General features: G+C 51.6%; 1 protein-coding gene across 1 annotated transcript in view; it reads right to left on the bottom strand.

The window, feature by feature from the left end:
- Positions 1-392: 392 nt before the first annotated feature.
- The window catches only part of LOC309685117 (electroneutral sodium bicarbonate exchanger 1-like), a gene marked incomplete at both ends in the record, with an annotated part of 920,987 nt that continues 907,388 nt past the window's right edge, over positions 393-13,991 (bottom strand). Inside the window, one exon of the mRNA XM_082500931.1 lies at positions 393-455. Within this exon, the coding sequence (XP_082357057.1) occupies positions 393-455 (63 nt within the window). The remainder of the gene's footprint in view (positions 456-13,991) is intronic.

Here is a 13,991-nt window from a genome sequence, read left to right as displayed (position 1 = left end):
ACTCTGCCCTTAACGAGGTCACACCCATCTTTCTGGCTCTTGCTTAAGGTGCGTTAGCTAATTTCAAAGAGAGTTACTGTCTCCAAAATAAGGGGGGGGGTGGGGTGGGGGGTGGTGGTGGGGAAATAAACTGTCTTAACCACTACTTCATAACTTGAAGAGGAAAACTTGTGTACCAAACCCCAGAGTTACTGTCTCCAAAATAAGGGAGGTGGGGGGAACAAACCATCTTAACTTCTACTTCATAACCTAAAGAGGAAAATTCATCTAAGAAATGTAACTAAAGGTCTAAGAAAACTAACTAAAGGTCTAAGAAAAGTAACTAAAGGTCTAAGAAATGTAACTAAGGTCTAAGAAACGTAATTAAAATAAGAACTCTAATAGTCCATGTGTCACAGCAGCTGTTGGTGGATTATCTCCCACACCATCTTCTTGCGGAAGTATGGCATGTGAGTCTGAAAAGAGAAGAGAAATCCATTAAATAATGACATCACGGTAGAAAGAGGCGGCAAACAGGCATAAACGCCCAGCGGAGTCCTTAATAGGAAGTTCCCTTTAAGAACTGTCAACCGTTTGGGTACAACACCCCACGCGGCTCCTAAGAGGGTGACACGACAACCCGACAAAACCAGATTGACTTGACTGCGCGACAGCTTACAAGCACGCTAATAAAAGACCGGTGTAAAATGAAATCAATAAAAATAAGCGGTGTCTTGACTGGTCAAAGGGTAGAAGCCATTTCTCCAAAAGATACCGAGCCCAGATATGCCAAACCCGCTGGCGGCAGTACCTTGCCCAAGAGGAATCTCACCGGCAGCAGCTCCCAAAGGCGGGGATGGAGAACCACAGCTCTGCCCTGCCCAGGCCACTTGGAAGTTCTGACCCCAGCAACTACGCACCAAAACGGGGTACGAAACCTCAGCCCCTGCCCCGGACACAATGAAGAGCTGCTGCCTAACCTCCCTGGCTCCTGTCCCTGGGCGAGAGGGGCTTGGAGGGGTTTATGACCTTCACTCACCTGGCTAAAGTTGAACGGTTTCTCTCTGGCGATGTACTCTGCGTATATGCACATAAAGACGCCGCAGTCGCTTCCATTCAGCTGCTGAGGGATCTCCTAAGGAATGCAAAGAAGATGGAGGATTTCCCTCTATCTCAAAAGAAAAGCAACTTGGAAGTAGCGCACATTCCCCACACCGACACTGCGCTCACCGCACACTCCTGACCCTACTTGCCTAATCCCGAATACCCACTCCCGCCCACGAGGAACAGACCCAGTTCACTGCACACCATCCCTCCCCTCTGCCTCCCGGACTCAGACACTACAATCCAAATTTTTGGCAGGCCCAGAAGGGGCAGCAGCCCTCCTCCCTGCGAGGCCTCTCGAGGTTCGCACCGCCTTTTTCTTAAGTGACCTTTCTTAAATCCAGTCTTTAGGGACTGCTTTTTACTATCAACTCCTCGAGAAACATCAGCTCAGCCCTTTCTTTGTCACGTGCCAGGATCTGGGCCCCAAAGAAGCACTGACAGTTCCCATTTCAAACCCAAGGGGTGCTCACGTACACGTGGCTCCATGCTGTGAAGAGTCCACTCCAAAACATTCAGCTCCAGGTTTCTTTTTTCCCGGCTTTCTTTTTGCAGGTATTGGCTGGTTAAAACAAAAGGGAAAAAAAAATCCCTTTTCATCTCTGTAATTTAGGCCAACAACAAAATAAAGTGGCTGAAGGATCACAGGAAGACAAACGGCAGGACAGTAAAATGTCAGAGGATCGTCACAGCAGCTGATTTAAGGCTGATTTTGAGGAAAAATCCCAATCTGAAACTTACAAACACAGGGAGAGGCTGTGAGCTAATGGTCAAGAACAAGGCCAATGATTCCATTGCTTCAGAGAGGTCAAAAAGCCCCAAATCACATGTTATCAGAGCACAAAGAGACAAACCAAGCAAGGAACTGTAATGCCATAATTCCACCGTGTGCCTTCATCCCACATACTGGGATCCAACTAACAAAGCCGGTAGACGTGTGCCACGGGGCTATGGTGGATTTGGCTGTGCCTCTCACGGGAAGGTGGCAGAATCCAGGCACCCCAGACCCTGGGCGGAGGGGACGCTGTGACACCAGATAAGCAGCCGATGCCAGACAACTCGCAGCAAGCAACGCCAAGATTCCGGGTTGGTTATCTACAAGCCATGTGAAAACTTGCAGTCGCCTTACAGGGACTCAATCTAAAATCCCTCTCCTTATTCACACCATAAAAGCAGTGACGGAGCGGTTACTTACAGCAAAGTCTGACAAATCTTGTCCCCTTTCTGGCCCAGAGAGTCCAAGTACATGATGGTCTTCCTCCTGAGATCTATGACCTGTTATTAAAAGGTGACCATTAGACAAAGCACAACCTTCTGCCGCACACCCCCCAACACCTAAATGACTTCTCTTGCCAGTTTTTGCTCCCCGTCCAATTCTAAAGAAAAAGCCCGTGGGACTCACGGCTAGTGTCCAGTGCGCTTTCAAGTTTACAGGCACGAAGATGATGTCCTGCTTGAAGACATCAACACTTCTGGTCCATCTTCTTACTGCATCGTAGCCACCAGATCTTAGTTTGGCATAAAAGAAAGTACTGAAAGCGTGGACCGCTGGATAGCCTTCCTTCTTGCCTCTTTCCGTCAGCAGACCCATGTAGAAATTAACCACCTGTACCATAAAGAGGAAACGTGAGGTGTATAAAATAAGACGCTGCCTTCCCCAATGAAAAATACAGCACCATGTCTTTTCTGGCCACCCTTAAGCACGCAGCGGAGAGAACTCCAGCCTCAGCTGTCAGCTTTTGTTCCCAGGATTTCACACGGGGCTACATCGTCAGTTTGATCAAAACACCTGCCCCCCACACCAAAAACCCGGACGAACTCCGGGAAGCTGCGTCATACAAGAAGTAACGGAACTTCCCGAAACGCTCGACCCTTCAACACCTCAAATAAGACTTCTACAGAGGTTTTTAGGCTCTGCCACGGAGGTCGTCAAAGAACGTTGACGGGACTTCTGTACACGGCAGAGGGGTATTTTTCAATAAAGGCTGAGTGAGACTAGCCCTGTGCTGCAGCTGGTTTTACCTCATCGTTTAGCCAGCAAAGGTTCCTGAGCGTGCGGATGTCTTCGCGAGTGACCTTTAGTTTGAAGGCACTGCTCATGATCTCATCTGGCTCACCTTTGCCAAATGCGGCACTGACCTCTCTCTCCATGGCCTGAAAGGAACAATTAAATGGGGAAGGACTTGTGAAACAGCGCATGGAGCACGCTGACCTGGGGGCAGCTTTCCACTGAAACACGGCCTGTAAATTCAGCTCAGCTGACAGAGCAACTGCCTTCGACGGTTTCCTGCCTCAGTGAGCGATAGCGCTTTTGCCTTGCTTGGTTGGTTTCAGCATCCCAACTTTGAACTTTAGAGCCCAGGCTTGCTGCCATTTCTTTTCACCAAGGACGTTGGGATAAAACCCGTAAACTCAGCAAACACGCTAAAGCAGCTGAAAATGGAACACAACTCTGGCAAACCCCTTTCCCACGTGCTGCCGCGGCCCTCGCAATACCCAGGTTTAAGCCAATCCCAGCGGGGAATGCAAAGAAACCACTACGGATGGTGGTATAAAATACTCTGATCTGCAATAGCATCTCCTTCTTGCTTGAATCTGGGCGAGCAAAATAAGAAAACCACCCGGTTTCCCTTGTACCCAGCATCAACTCTGCAGACTTTGTAAACTCTGCATTTGCCCGCCCTTTCCGAGTCCATCCTCAACAGGCAGGAAAAGGTGGGGGGAGCTCAATTAGACTGCAACTCCAAAGAATAAAAGCAGCCAAAATTCATACAAGCAGGGGAAACTGAACTCCCACTCCCTGGGGAACGGCATCACGGACCAGCACAAGCTGATCTTTCAGGTTCTATCACCACGGTAGGACAAGAGGCACATCCAATATAACTGGATGAGTCGGGTTAGCACTGCTCTGGAGACTGGTGTTCAACCTGGACTCATTTTTGTCCTGCTAACAGAAGGCCCACAAACCCTCAGGGCAGCACAACTGAAGGAGCGCTGGAGCACGAAATCCTTCAAACCAGCTTTAGTGCTGACCCTCGCACTGCAAAGTCACAGCCGCAGTCACTCGCTAACAGGTTCAATGCAAGTTCTTCAGATTTCAAAAAGCCTCAAGAACCACCGAGAATAAGAGGAGTTCCCTGCAGCTCTGTCACAACCTTCTCTTTTGTCTAACAGACTGTCGGCTGTGGTACCTCTGTGAGCGGAGGAAAGCGTTCCGCTGTTTTTCCCAAGCCTGGCACTTTCTTTTCCTCCACATCGAGGCTGGCTGACTTTTTGGACCGAACAGGTATAGGATGTCCTTGGAATAACGCATCTTCTAAGATTTCAGCTCCATGCTGCCTCTGTTAGACAAACGGACATTAAGCTAGCAATCAAGCACAGATTTGTTTGCTTGGGGACAGGACAGAAAACTGGAAGAGTTTTTGTACACACATCCAAACAGCAAACCCCAAAGTGACTTTTTATTGACGACTGCATTCCAACTGTGCACCCATGGAGTGCTGCACTTGGAGGCAAGAGAGGCAGAGAGCTCGTTTGGCTTGGGCTAGCGTTAAGAACCCCAGCAAAGCCTCCACGTGTAGGTATTAAGTTGAGAGTGAGACTACTATTTATGATTTCCATGATTAAAATTTTATTTTTGACCTCAATCCTGACCAGAGATGGAAGTCAGGGATGTACTTCCCATCCCAGCAAGACTAAAGACACCCCAGTCCAGCTTTGCAGGTCAACTAAGGCTGTGCAGTAAAGATTTTGAGGCTATACCCAACACATGAAAGGGGAAGAATCAAAATGCTATAGTGTAGCGTGCTCCTAATAGTCCAGAAACAAAATTAACGGTAGCGGAAAACACTTTGCCATAGCGCTACTCATCAAATAACGCTCCCGCTTTCCCGGGGAAAAACAACCTGGGCAAATACAGATATTGTTGAGTAAGTCACGTGAAGTGGAGAGTGCTGAAGTTTCTGATCACAAATAGCTCTATTTTCCTTGTGAATAACGCAAGCTTACCCCCGCGATGGTTTGTTTCGCTGCTCCTTCCTCTTCCTGAGAGTTTTCTTCTGGTGTGCAGTACCTGCCAGGAGAGGGAGAGAGAGAAGTGAGCTTTGTATCTGTCCTCTCCCATGGAATTCTCAGGAATTCACCTTCTGGACAAGAAAGGCTTTTTCAAGGCTTATTCTGACTACAGCCCCAGTTGCACACATCAACACGTGACAATATCGCCTCAACGTCCAGCACCATTCTTTCTTAGCAGCAGGACTGGGATAGAATGAAGAGCTGGGAGCTTTGCAATTTTTTTTTTTTCCCATTTACTTGTACAAGACTCCTTTTCCTTCTCTTTATCAGTTGCATTATTTAGAAAACAGAGAAGCAACCAGCACTTCCTCTATCGAGTGCTTTGTGATCTACTGCTGATAAACACTGCACGCTGGGTGTTCTACTGCAAGGTGTAACAGGAACATCTGCAACTAGACTTGCATCCAAACAGAGTGAGCTTCGGGAAACTAAGGCCAGCACACTGAATTCCAAATGGGACAGCGACAGGATGTTTACTTGCCTTCTACAGGCCAGTCAAGAGAGTGACTATCCCCATTTGGAGAGGATTGTCATTCAAACCACACAGACTCTGAAGAGCAAACAAATACACAGACATTAAAGTTGTCCAGATATATGTCCCTGCTTCAAAAACAAGAATTCGCATTGTCACCAAAAGACCCCTTTGAGAGAGGCTGCTGGCCTCTCAAACCCAACCGCACGCTGCTTTTTTCCCCCTCCTAGTCAAACCCCACGCATCCTCTAAGTCCCAAAAACTGCCTCAAGTCCCACCAGGCTTTACAAGCTCTCTAATCCTTATGCTCAGGATGCGAGTTTCCAAGTGAAAGAAATGAAATGTCAGCTCCTTGATGGCTCGGCAGAACGACTCACAAACAAAAACGGATTCTGCACATCCAAGGACAACTTGGGACGGCCACCACTCGCACCCTTACTGGCTTTCTTCCCACAGCAAACACCACACCAGCACAACCCTCTTTGTCACGCAGCACGGCTCTCACATGGCAGCTGTGTTGGAGATGCAACTGGCTTGCGAGCAATTCCGGAGCCGCAAGGTAGCTACTCATTACTACATTAAAAGAGACTCTACCTGATCGTATCACCTCTCTGCGACCACTGCGGGCAGCAAACATCTATACATTCGACACCTGCACAGGAAAGCAGTAGTAAGAAAACAAGAAGTCGACTTTCAGTCACCATCGGATGTACATAGCTCTCCATTTCTGAGTGATAATTAAAAAAAAAAAGAAAAACTTTGAATGCTGACTGTATGGTCAGGAAGTTTGAATTCTGGCAAGCGCTTTGAACATCATCTGCCAGTGTATAAGAAATGCCCTATTCCGATTTGAAGTCTACCTACAAAGTGGAACGGATTGGAATCATGGGGATACTCACCGGTCCTTAGTGTTGGACGTGGATAGACCTCTCCTCCGTATTTTGGTTCTTCCAGGTGACTCACAGTCGTCACTGGTTCCTTAGAGGAGGCTTGAACACTTTGGGGCAGGAAAGAACAACAGAGGAGAATCACAATTTTTATATGTGGGGCATTTGTTATCAGTGTATACCAATTCACGGTGGCTTTTGGGGTTTTTCTTTGAAAAGAAAAAAATATTCTTTGCACATCCGACAAATATCTGCATCAACCTGAGGAGGCCACTTTACTCTGCGGGACAAGACAGCGTTCATTTCAACCAGCCTTGACCAATTCTGCTCAATCTATTTGTTAAAGATTATGCTGACAGTGAGAATGGCAATGTCCACAACATCCACACTGCTGGGACATTTTACTTCAGACCTGCCCTGCTCTGACCTCAGGGACTATATGCTCAGTAGCAGTTGGAGTGCATTAGACACGTTCCCCAGGAACCTTCTCTGGTTTAGCTTCCTCTGAAAGGAATCTCTTTCTCATGCTCCAGATCTGCTCCAAAATATGAGCCAAACCACAATAAGCAACGACTGGCAGATTAGACGCCCAAAGCAGAGTCTTGACCCGCTCTCAAATGCAGTGCGCTTAAACTCAGTGCACACAAAATTACATGAGAAACTGTTTTCTGTATCATTTTCATGATATGGATTTTCATCTGAAGTGGCGGATTCTGGCGCAGCGCACTCCTTAATGGGCGGCCTCAGGGGTAAGAAGCTGTCTGGAGCAGATTTGATGCTCTGTTTGCCGTTCCGGATTGTGCTGAAAACATCAACGGCAAAAGAAATGGTATCCAGAGAACATTCCAATATGCACCTCCACCACCAACTACTTTGTCAAGCACGTACACCGATGATGATGGAGACAGACACGAGATGTTCATGACTTTCAGATGAAGATACGCTGTTGATTGTGTCCTCAGCCTCCTCTCAAGTTCAACACTTCCTCTTACCGCAGACCTTTAATCTCTAGCTAATATCCTCTGTCAATTAAGTAGCTGGGTTTAAAGAAAAAGTTGAAAATTGGTTCTTCAGGGGGGAAGCAGCTGGAGACCTCCCTTACCATAGGCAGTAAACCTTTTGGGGAAGAAGTCAAAGAAAACAGAAGGATTTTTACCTCAGACGTGGAATTATCTTGTGAGGATGGGATAGTGGTTCCTTCGTCAGGTGAGCATGGGTTCCACACGGCATCTGACCTACGAGGGAAGAGCATAAGGCATCAGGAACTCTAAAAGGAAACTGAAGAGGTTCATGAGTTTACAGTAACGAGCTTCAACAAAGATAAACTGTCATTTTCTCTCTCACATCATCATATTATTTCTGTTATGTCACTTGAGGACATTTTCAGGTTTTCACACCGGCAACTACAGCAAGTTGTGCGCACAAGGTATTGCCAGCCAAAATCTGAAATACAAAAGGCTTCTCGGGATCTACTACCTAAAAGAAGCATTGAAAACAATTTACTTCTGGCAAGCTAACAGTGGACCTATCAGAATGGAAGGACTGCATCCAAGGCAGCTCTGGTACTGAGATGACAAGATAAATGCCCGGCCCCACTCCAGAAGCAATGCAAGGATGCAGGTAAGAAACAGAGGTCACGCTCAAGTCTTCCCAGATGCCGCCTCGTCCTGTGCCTGCAATAATCTGTACAGAACCCCAGGGGTAGGCTTGGACGGTACACAAGGTAGGGTGAAAATGAAACAAGTCGTATAACTTGATGTCAGCCTTACCAATTTGTAGCATTGCTACATCGAGCGATGAAAATCTTGGTCTTTTACTTGAAGGCTCAAAAGAAGTGGACCAAATCTTAAAAGAAAACAAAAAAAAAGTACCAATGTGAGTATAACCTGAATGAGAATCCAAGCAAACACACTTCCTGAGACTTAGTCAGCTCTGCTATGACTTGGGGACCATGACTTGTTGGTTCAGATTGCAGAAGAATGCCAATCTTTGCAGGATCTTTGACAGGTACGCTTTAATTTTTGAATACAGGCTCTCATACGTGCAGTCAGCTCCTAAACATTCCAAAGTGTGATAATTCAGCCCTTGAAAAATATATTTTGTACAAATAAGAGTTAACGACTCTCTCAGGAATGAAGAATTAGAGCCCGACAGTCTCTTAGGCCTCTAATTCCATGGGGTAATAAGAAAAATAGCACTACACCTTTGAACCAAACTAGGGAGTCAAGCAGTAGGTGGCTCATTTTTACAGAGCCAAAGTCCTACAGGAATCCTCTCCTGGGCTGGTGGCTAATGAGCAGAAAGAGGTTTATCCGCAGGAAGTACGCAGTTTTTCTTGTAAGGTAGTGTATTTTGATTCCTTAACCACAAACTCGAGAAAGAGAATAACGGAGACTTGAGTAAGGCAAACCCAGCCCACATTAGAGCTGCCTGCTAGAAATGGAAAAGAACCACCTACAGCTGTACAGGCTCAGAGCAGGCTCAACCTCAAGATGCATTAGGGAGAGCTGCTTGCTCTCGCACCTTGCACAGATCCTAATATTTCAAACCCCTCGCTAACCTCTTCCGCAGACTCTGTGAATGGAGCATCTTCGCTGACGGAAGCCGCCGGGCGTTTGGTTGCCTTGGTCGGCAACTGCACCACAGCAGAAACTTTCTCTTTCTGTTCAGAGATGGAATAATCTAAAAAACAAAGACAGGCCATGTAAGAACATGATAGAAAACCAACAGAGGTACATTGCGAATACAGCCAGGAGGGAGCACACAGCTTTGATTTAAAATACTCTTTCTGCTGACACGCGCGGGCTCACCGCCAGAGACCTGGGCTATCTCCTGCTGGCAGTAAAAGTACTGTGCCCTGCCACAGTCACCGCAGAGAACGTCATACAGAGGGCTAAGCCCTACCGTACACCCTCAAGCCATTGGCTATAGGGATAGATAGCCACAAGGAAAGAACAGCTTGAAAAGCCACAGTTTCAGGAACAATGCCAGCGCACAAAAGCCAGACTTTTCCAAGGGACACGAAACCTCAGAAAAATCAGGCATATTCAATACTTCTGTAATGTGCAATACCTGATATTTTCTTTTTCGCCGGACTCTCGTCACCATCGTCCACAGGTATCCAAACGCTGAGGAAAGAACACACACAACAGTGTTTTGCAGCCCTAGGGAAGCTCCCAGCAGGCTGACTTCCCTTCACAGGGCCCAAACTTTCAAAGTTACTTTTCCTATCCCGAAGGTCTCCCCCTCCAAGCGCCCCTGGGATCATCTCAGGCACATACACCTAACTGCACCCCTCCTCAACACCCCCCAACCTCTCCCAGCCAATGACCGCTCTGAGAGAGCTAATTATCCCGCTGCAGCACATTAGGCCTCTTTTTCTCATTCTGTTAATGCTTCCCAACATTTTACATTTGTTCCTATCGCCAAAAAATTGAGTTTATATGTAATGTTTTCCTCTTTCCTCAGGGAAAGCAGCACACCAGAGATTACTACACCATCTCATTTCGTAAATCACTACACTGATTTGCAAAGAAAGGTCTAAGGAGGACAGGAAATAAAAGGTGGGAAAGCAACTCATGCATACACCCACTTCAATCACTTTTTCCTTTGGGAATGGAGCACAAAGGATGGTCCTAGGTGGGTTTTTGCCTCTATTTGCCCCCCCAAATGTCATGACAGACGGCAAGGATTCTTTGAAGAATTCTTTGGTCTTTCTTACACAAAGGAATTTCTTTTAAAATGTTATGCCCCCGAACCCTGATGATAGCATTGCTTCTGGACTATCTTCTCTCTGTATCAGGAGCACAAAGAAGTCCCTAACGGCACCTTTCATACAACATCAAGAGTATTGGCTATTCCTATGCTATTAAAGTCAGGCAGAAAATATTGGGGGGTAGGCATTAGAGGCCAATACCCTCCCATAAAGATGCACTCTTACTCAGCGTATTTCATACTTCAGAAGGCAAAAGTAGAGAAGGCAAAATCTTTGTATCCTCCTGCTCAATTGTTCGCAGGAGCTAACTCCTTCTGAGCTGCTCTCCAGGCTCAAGGCTACGTCCTGAGAGAAGCGCAGTTTCAATACCTGACGGCACTTACGGCAACTGCCTGTGAACAGAAATGCCACTTTCTCCAGCTTTACCAGAGCACCCGGCACCTGGGAGAGCCTTGTTTTGTCCTTTTTTACTTTACCAGCCACTTGGAGGTTTAGGATCAGTTTGAGGGCGAGAAAAGAGGAATTCTCTCCTGGGAAGTTGTACTAAGCTGCTCCCCGCTCCTTCACCACTCCAAGTCTCCACCCCCTCTTTTTCCCTTTTCAAGCCCCCGCTGTGCAGACGGAAAGCCAACGAGGGGGTGGCTTTGCCCACGGATTTGGGGGGAACATCTGGAAGCCACAGTCATCTCAGCATCACAGGGGAACGACTCTGACTGCGGCCCGGGGCGAGCCCACAGCGGCAGGAGCCACAGCCGCCGCACAGGGCCGGAAGGACGGGGCTGCCGGGCTGGGAGAGGGCGGGGGGGGCACGGGGCTGCCGGGGCCCACCACAAGCCCCACCGCCCCGGAGAGGGGGCTCTGGGCGGGCAGAGGGGCCGAGGCCAGAGCCAGGGGAGCCCCAGAGCAAGACCCCGCCCTGCACCCGAGCCCACGGAGCGACTAACGCCGCTCCCGGCCGAGGCGCCGGGCGGGCTCCCGCCAAGGAGCCCCGGGGGTCCCGCAGGCCCCAGGCGGGGGGGGGAGTGGGCGCCGGGGCGATGCCCGGGGGCGGCCCTGAGGCGGCGGGGCGGCTCGCTGACCTGGGGGGCGGCCTCTTGCGCGGCGGCGGGGCCGGGGGCGGCGAGGAGGGCACCGAGAGCCCCCCGCAGCCATCGGTACAGGGGCGGCTGAGGGGGGAGAGAGGGGCGGGGCGGTGGGTGCGCGCAGGCGCGCCGCCGTCTGTGCTCTGCCTGAGGGAGCCGTTAGCGGCCGCCCGGCCCGCTTCTGCCCTGCCCTGCGGTGGGGCCGGGCCGGCGCCGTCCCGCCTCGCCCTCTCCTCTGTCTTGGGGAGGCACTGGCCCTTCTCCGGAAGCCCCGAGCCGGGCCCCGGCTGGCAGCTGGGCGCCGGGAGGCGGGGGGTGCCCGGAGGCGGGGAAGAGGCCTGTCTGCCCTCGGGGAGAGGCCCCCCCAGAGGCCGGAGGGGGCCCCCCAGAAGCCCTCCAGAGACGGAGGGGCCCCCCAGAAGCCTCCCAGAGAGCGGAGGGGCCCCCCCGAGAGCGGAGAAGCTTTCCGGCGTCCCGCAGGACTGAGGCGAGCGGCACCGCCCGGCGGCGCGGGCTCTTGCGCGCCCCCTCCTGCCTCCTCTGCTCGCGGTGGGTGAGGGAATGCCAATCCCGGGCTTACCGAGCCCTTTCCTCCGCGCTCGCACGGCGCTTTGCGCCCCTCTGGCGGGGAGCTGCGCTCGCTGCACCCGGCTGCGCCATGGCTGCGGCGCGACTGGAAGGACGCGGACTGCGTTCGGCGTTCCACCATGGTGAGCGGCTGTGACGGAGCGGCGCCCGACCGCCGGCCGCGGGCAGCCCCGCTCGAGCCGCTGCTGCGGGGGCCGGCGAGCGTGTGGTGAGCGCTGAGCTGTGTGCGGGGGGTTGGGCTGGCTCTTGGGGCACGGCCTCGCCCTGCCCTTGCTCCTAAGGGGGCTTTTCAATGCGGTGCTCGCCCATCGTTAACGGGGGGTGGACATGTGCGGGTGTTGCTGCAGCCCCGTGGCGGAGAGGCTTTTCCAGAGGGGTTTTTAAGTGTAAGAGGAGCGAATGTCCTGAGCAGGAGCTGGTGTCTTGGGCTGTAGCTTCGTCTGTGGAGCTGTAGAGTCGTGGGAAGGATGGAGGAGAAGGAACGAGCCTCCTGGTGAAGGGAGGGAAATGAGGAGGTGCAGTGTCCAGCCCGGCGTCGAGGAGTGTCTGGGCAGGAGGGGACACGTTGGTGTAGGAGCCGTGGAGCAGCCCGTGGCCCGAAGCAGAGGGTGGACACGGGGAGTGTGAGCTCAATGCGAGGAGGAGCACAAAACCTCGGCGTGGGTGGTTTAAATGGAGAGCTGGGAGCGAGAGCGGCGTCCAGCATGGGCAGGGGAGCTGGGTCTTGTCCTCCACGTGAGCAATGGTGGTTTGCAGGTAGCATCTGGTTGCACTTGCTGGAATGCAGAGCAGGAGAGAGTTGTGTCCTGGTTTTCCCCTACAAATGCAGGACACAGACGAAAACATGGCAGTGGGGAGGGTGTGGGCGTAACTGGGAGCCCCCGTCTGCCTCCCAGCCCCATCGCGCTGGGTCGGGGCTGCAGCTCACCCCAATGCACCCTCGGGTGCACCCACGCTCTGTGAGGGGGGGTTTCAGGGCCTGAAGGGTTGTCCCCGTGTCCCTGCTGGGCTCACGGTGGTGGCACACTGCTCTGCGTGGGACTGGGAGTGGCCGGGAAGGGTCTGGCACGCTGGGGCCATCGCTGACCCTCATTTTCTCTCCAACCATAGGGCTCCTCGATGTACCTCTTGGGTGTGTATGGAGCCCCCCCCGGCCGGTGCCTTCCGCCATCAGCACCCGGTAAGTGCCTGGTACCCCTTTCCAGGAGATCTTCACTTGGGCACCTTGGGAGGGTGAGCAGCTACTACCATGGGATGGTAGCATGGGGACACCCACCTCCCTTGTCCCTTGTCCAGCCAGTCCCCTGACCCTCTCGCTCTTCTGTGCCCCTTCAGCTGCTGGAGCAAGAGTTTGTGAACCTGTTCATCGGGATGCAGGCGGTGGGGGCCATCATCGGGAAGAAGGGGCAGCACATCAAGCAGCTGGTGCGGTTTTTGGGTGCCTCCATCAAGGTGAGGAAGGGGCCGCGGGGCTGGTCCTGCGTTTTGTGCCTCAGTTTCCCCTCCCCACTGCCGAGGGCAGGGAATGGGAGTCTGCGGGTTAAAGTGTTGCTCCCCAAATTATCATAGAATGGTTTCGGTTGACAGAGACCTTGAAGACCATCCAGTCCACCCTGCTGCCCTGGTCAGGGACACCTCCCACCCGCCCAGGTTGCTCCAAACCCTGACCAACCTGGCCTTGAACACCTCCAGGAATGGGGCAGCCACAGCTTCTCTTGCCATCTCATGTTGAGCTTCTCATCAATCAGCACCCCCAGGTCCTTCTCCTCAGGGCTGCACTCCATCCATTCTCCGCCCAGCCTGGATTTTTGCTGGGGATTGCCCCGACCCATGTGTAGGACCTTGCACTTGGCCTCCTTGAACTTCATGAGGTTGGCATGTGCCCACCTCTCCAGCCTGTCATTAGTAGAAGGCCAGGCCTGCAGCACCCTGGTTATCAGCCCAGCTCAGGTGGGAGGGGATGCTCCTGCATGGGGCGGTTGCCCTGCGTTGGGGGGGTACATCCCACCAAGGGAAGGTCTTGCTGAAGTGGGGGCTGCGCTCATGCTCCCTCTCCCTCATCCCTCCCCAGCTCGCCCCGGCAGAAGGTC

Source organism: Vanellus vanellus (genome assembly GCF_965231255.1).
Source record: "Vanellus vanellus genome assembly, contig: HAP1_SCAFFOLD_58, whole genome shotgun sequence".
Classification (NCBI taxonomy): Eukaryota; Metazoa; Chordata; class Aves; order Charadriiformes; family Charadriidae; genus Vanellus; species Vanellus vanellus.
Note: the sequence above shows the minus strand (reverse complement) of the source record. Positions and strands in the feature narration are given on the sequence as shown.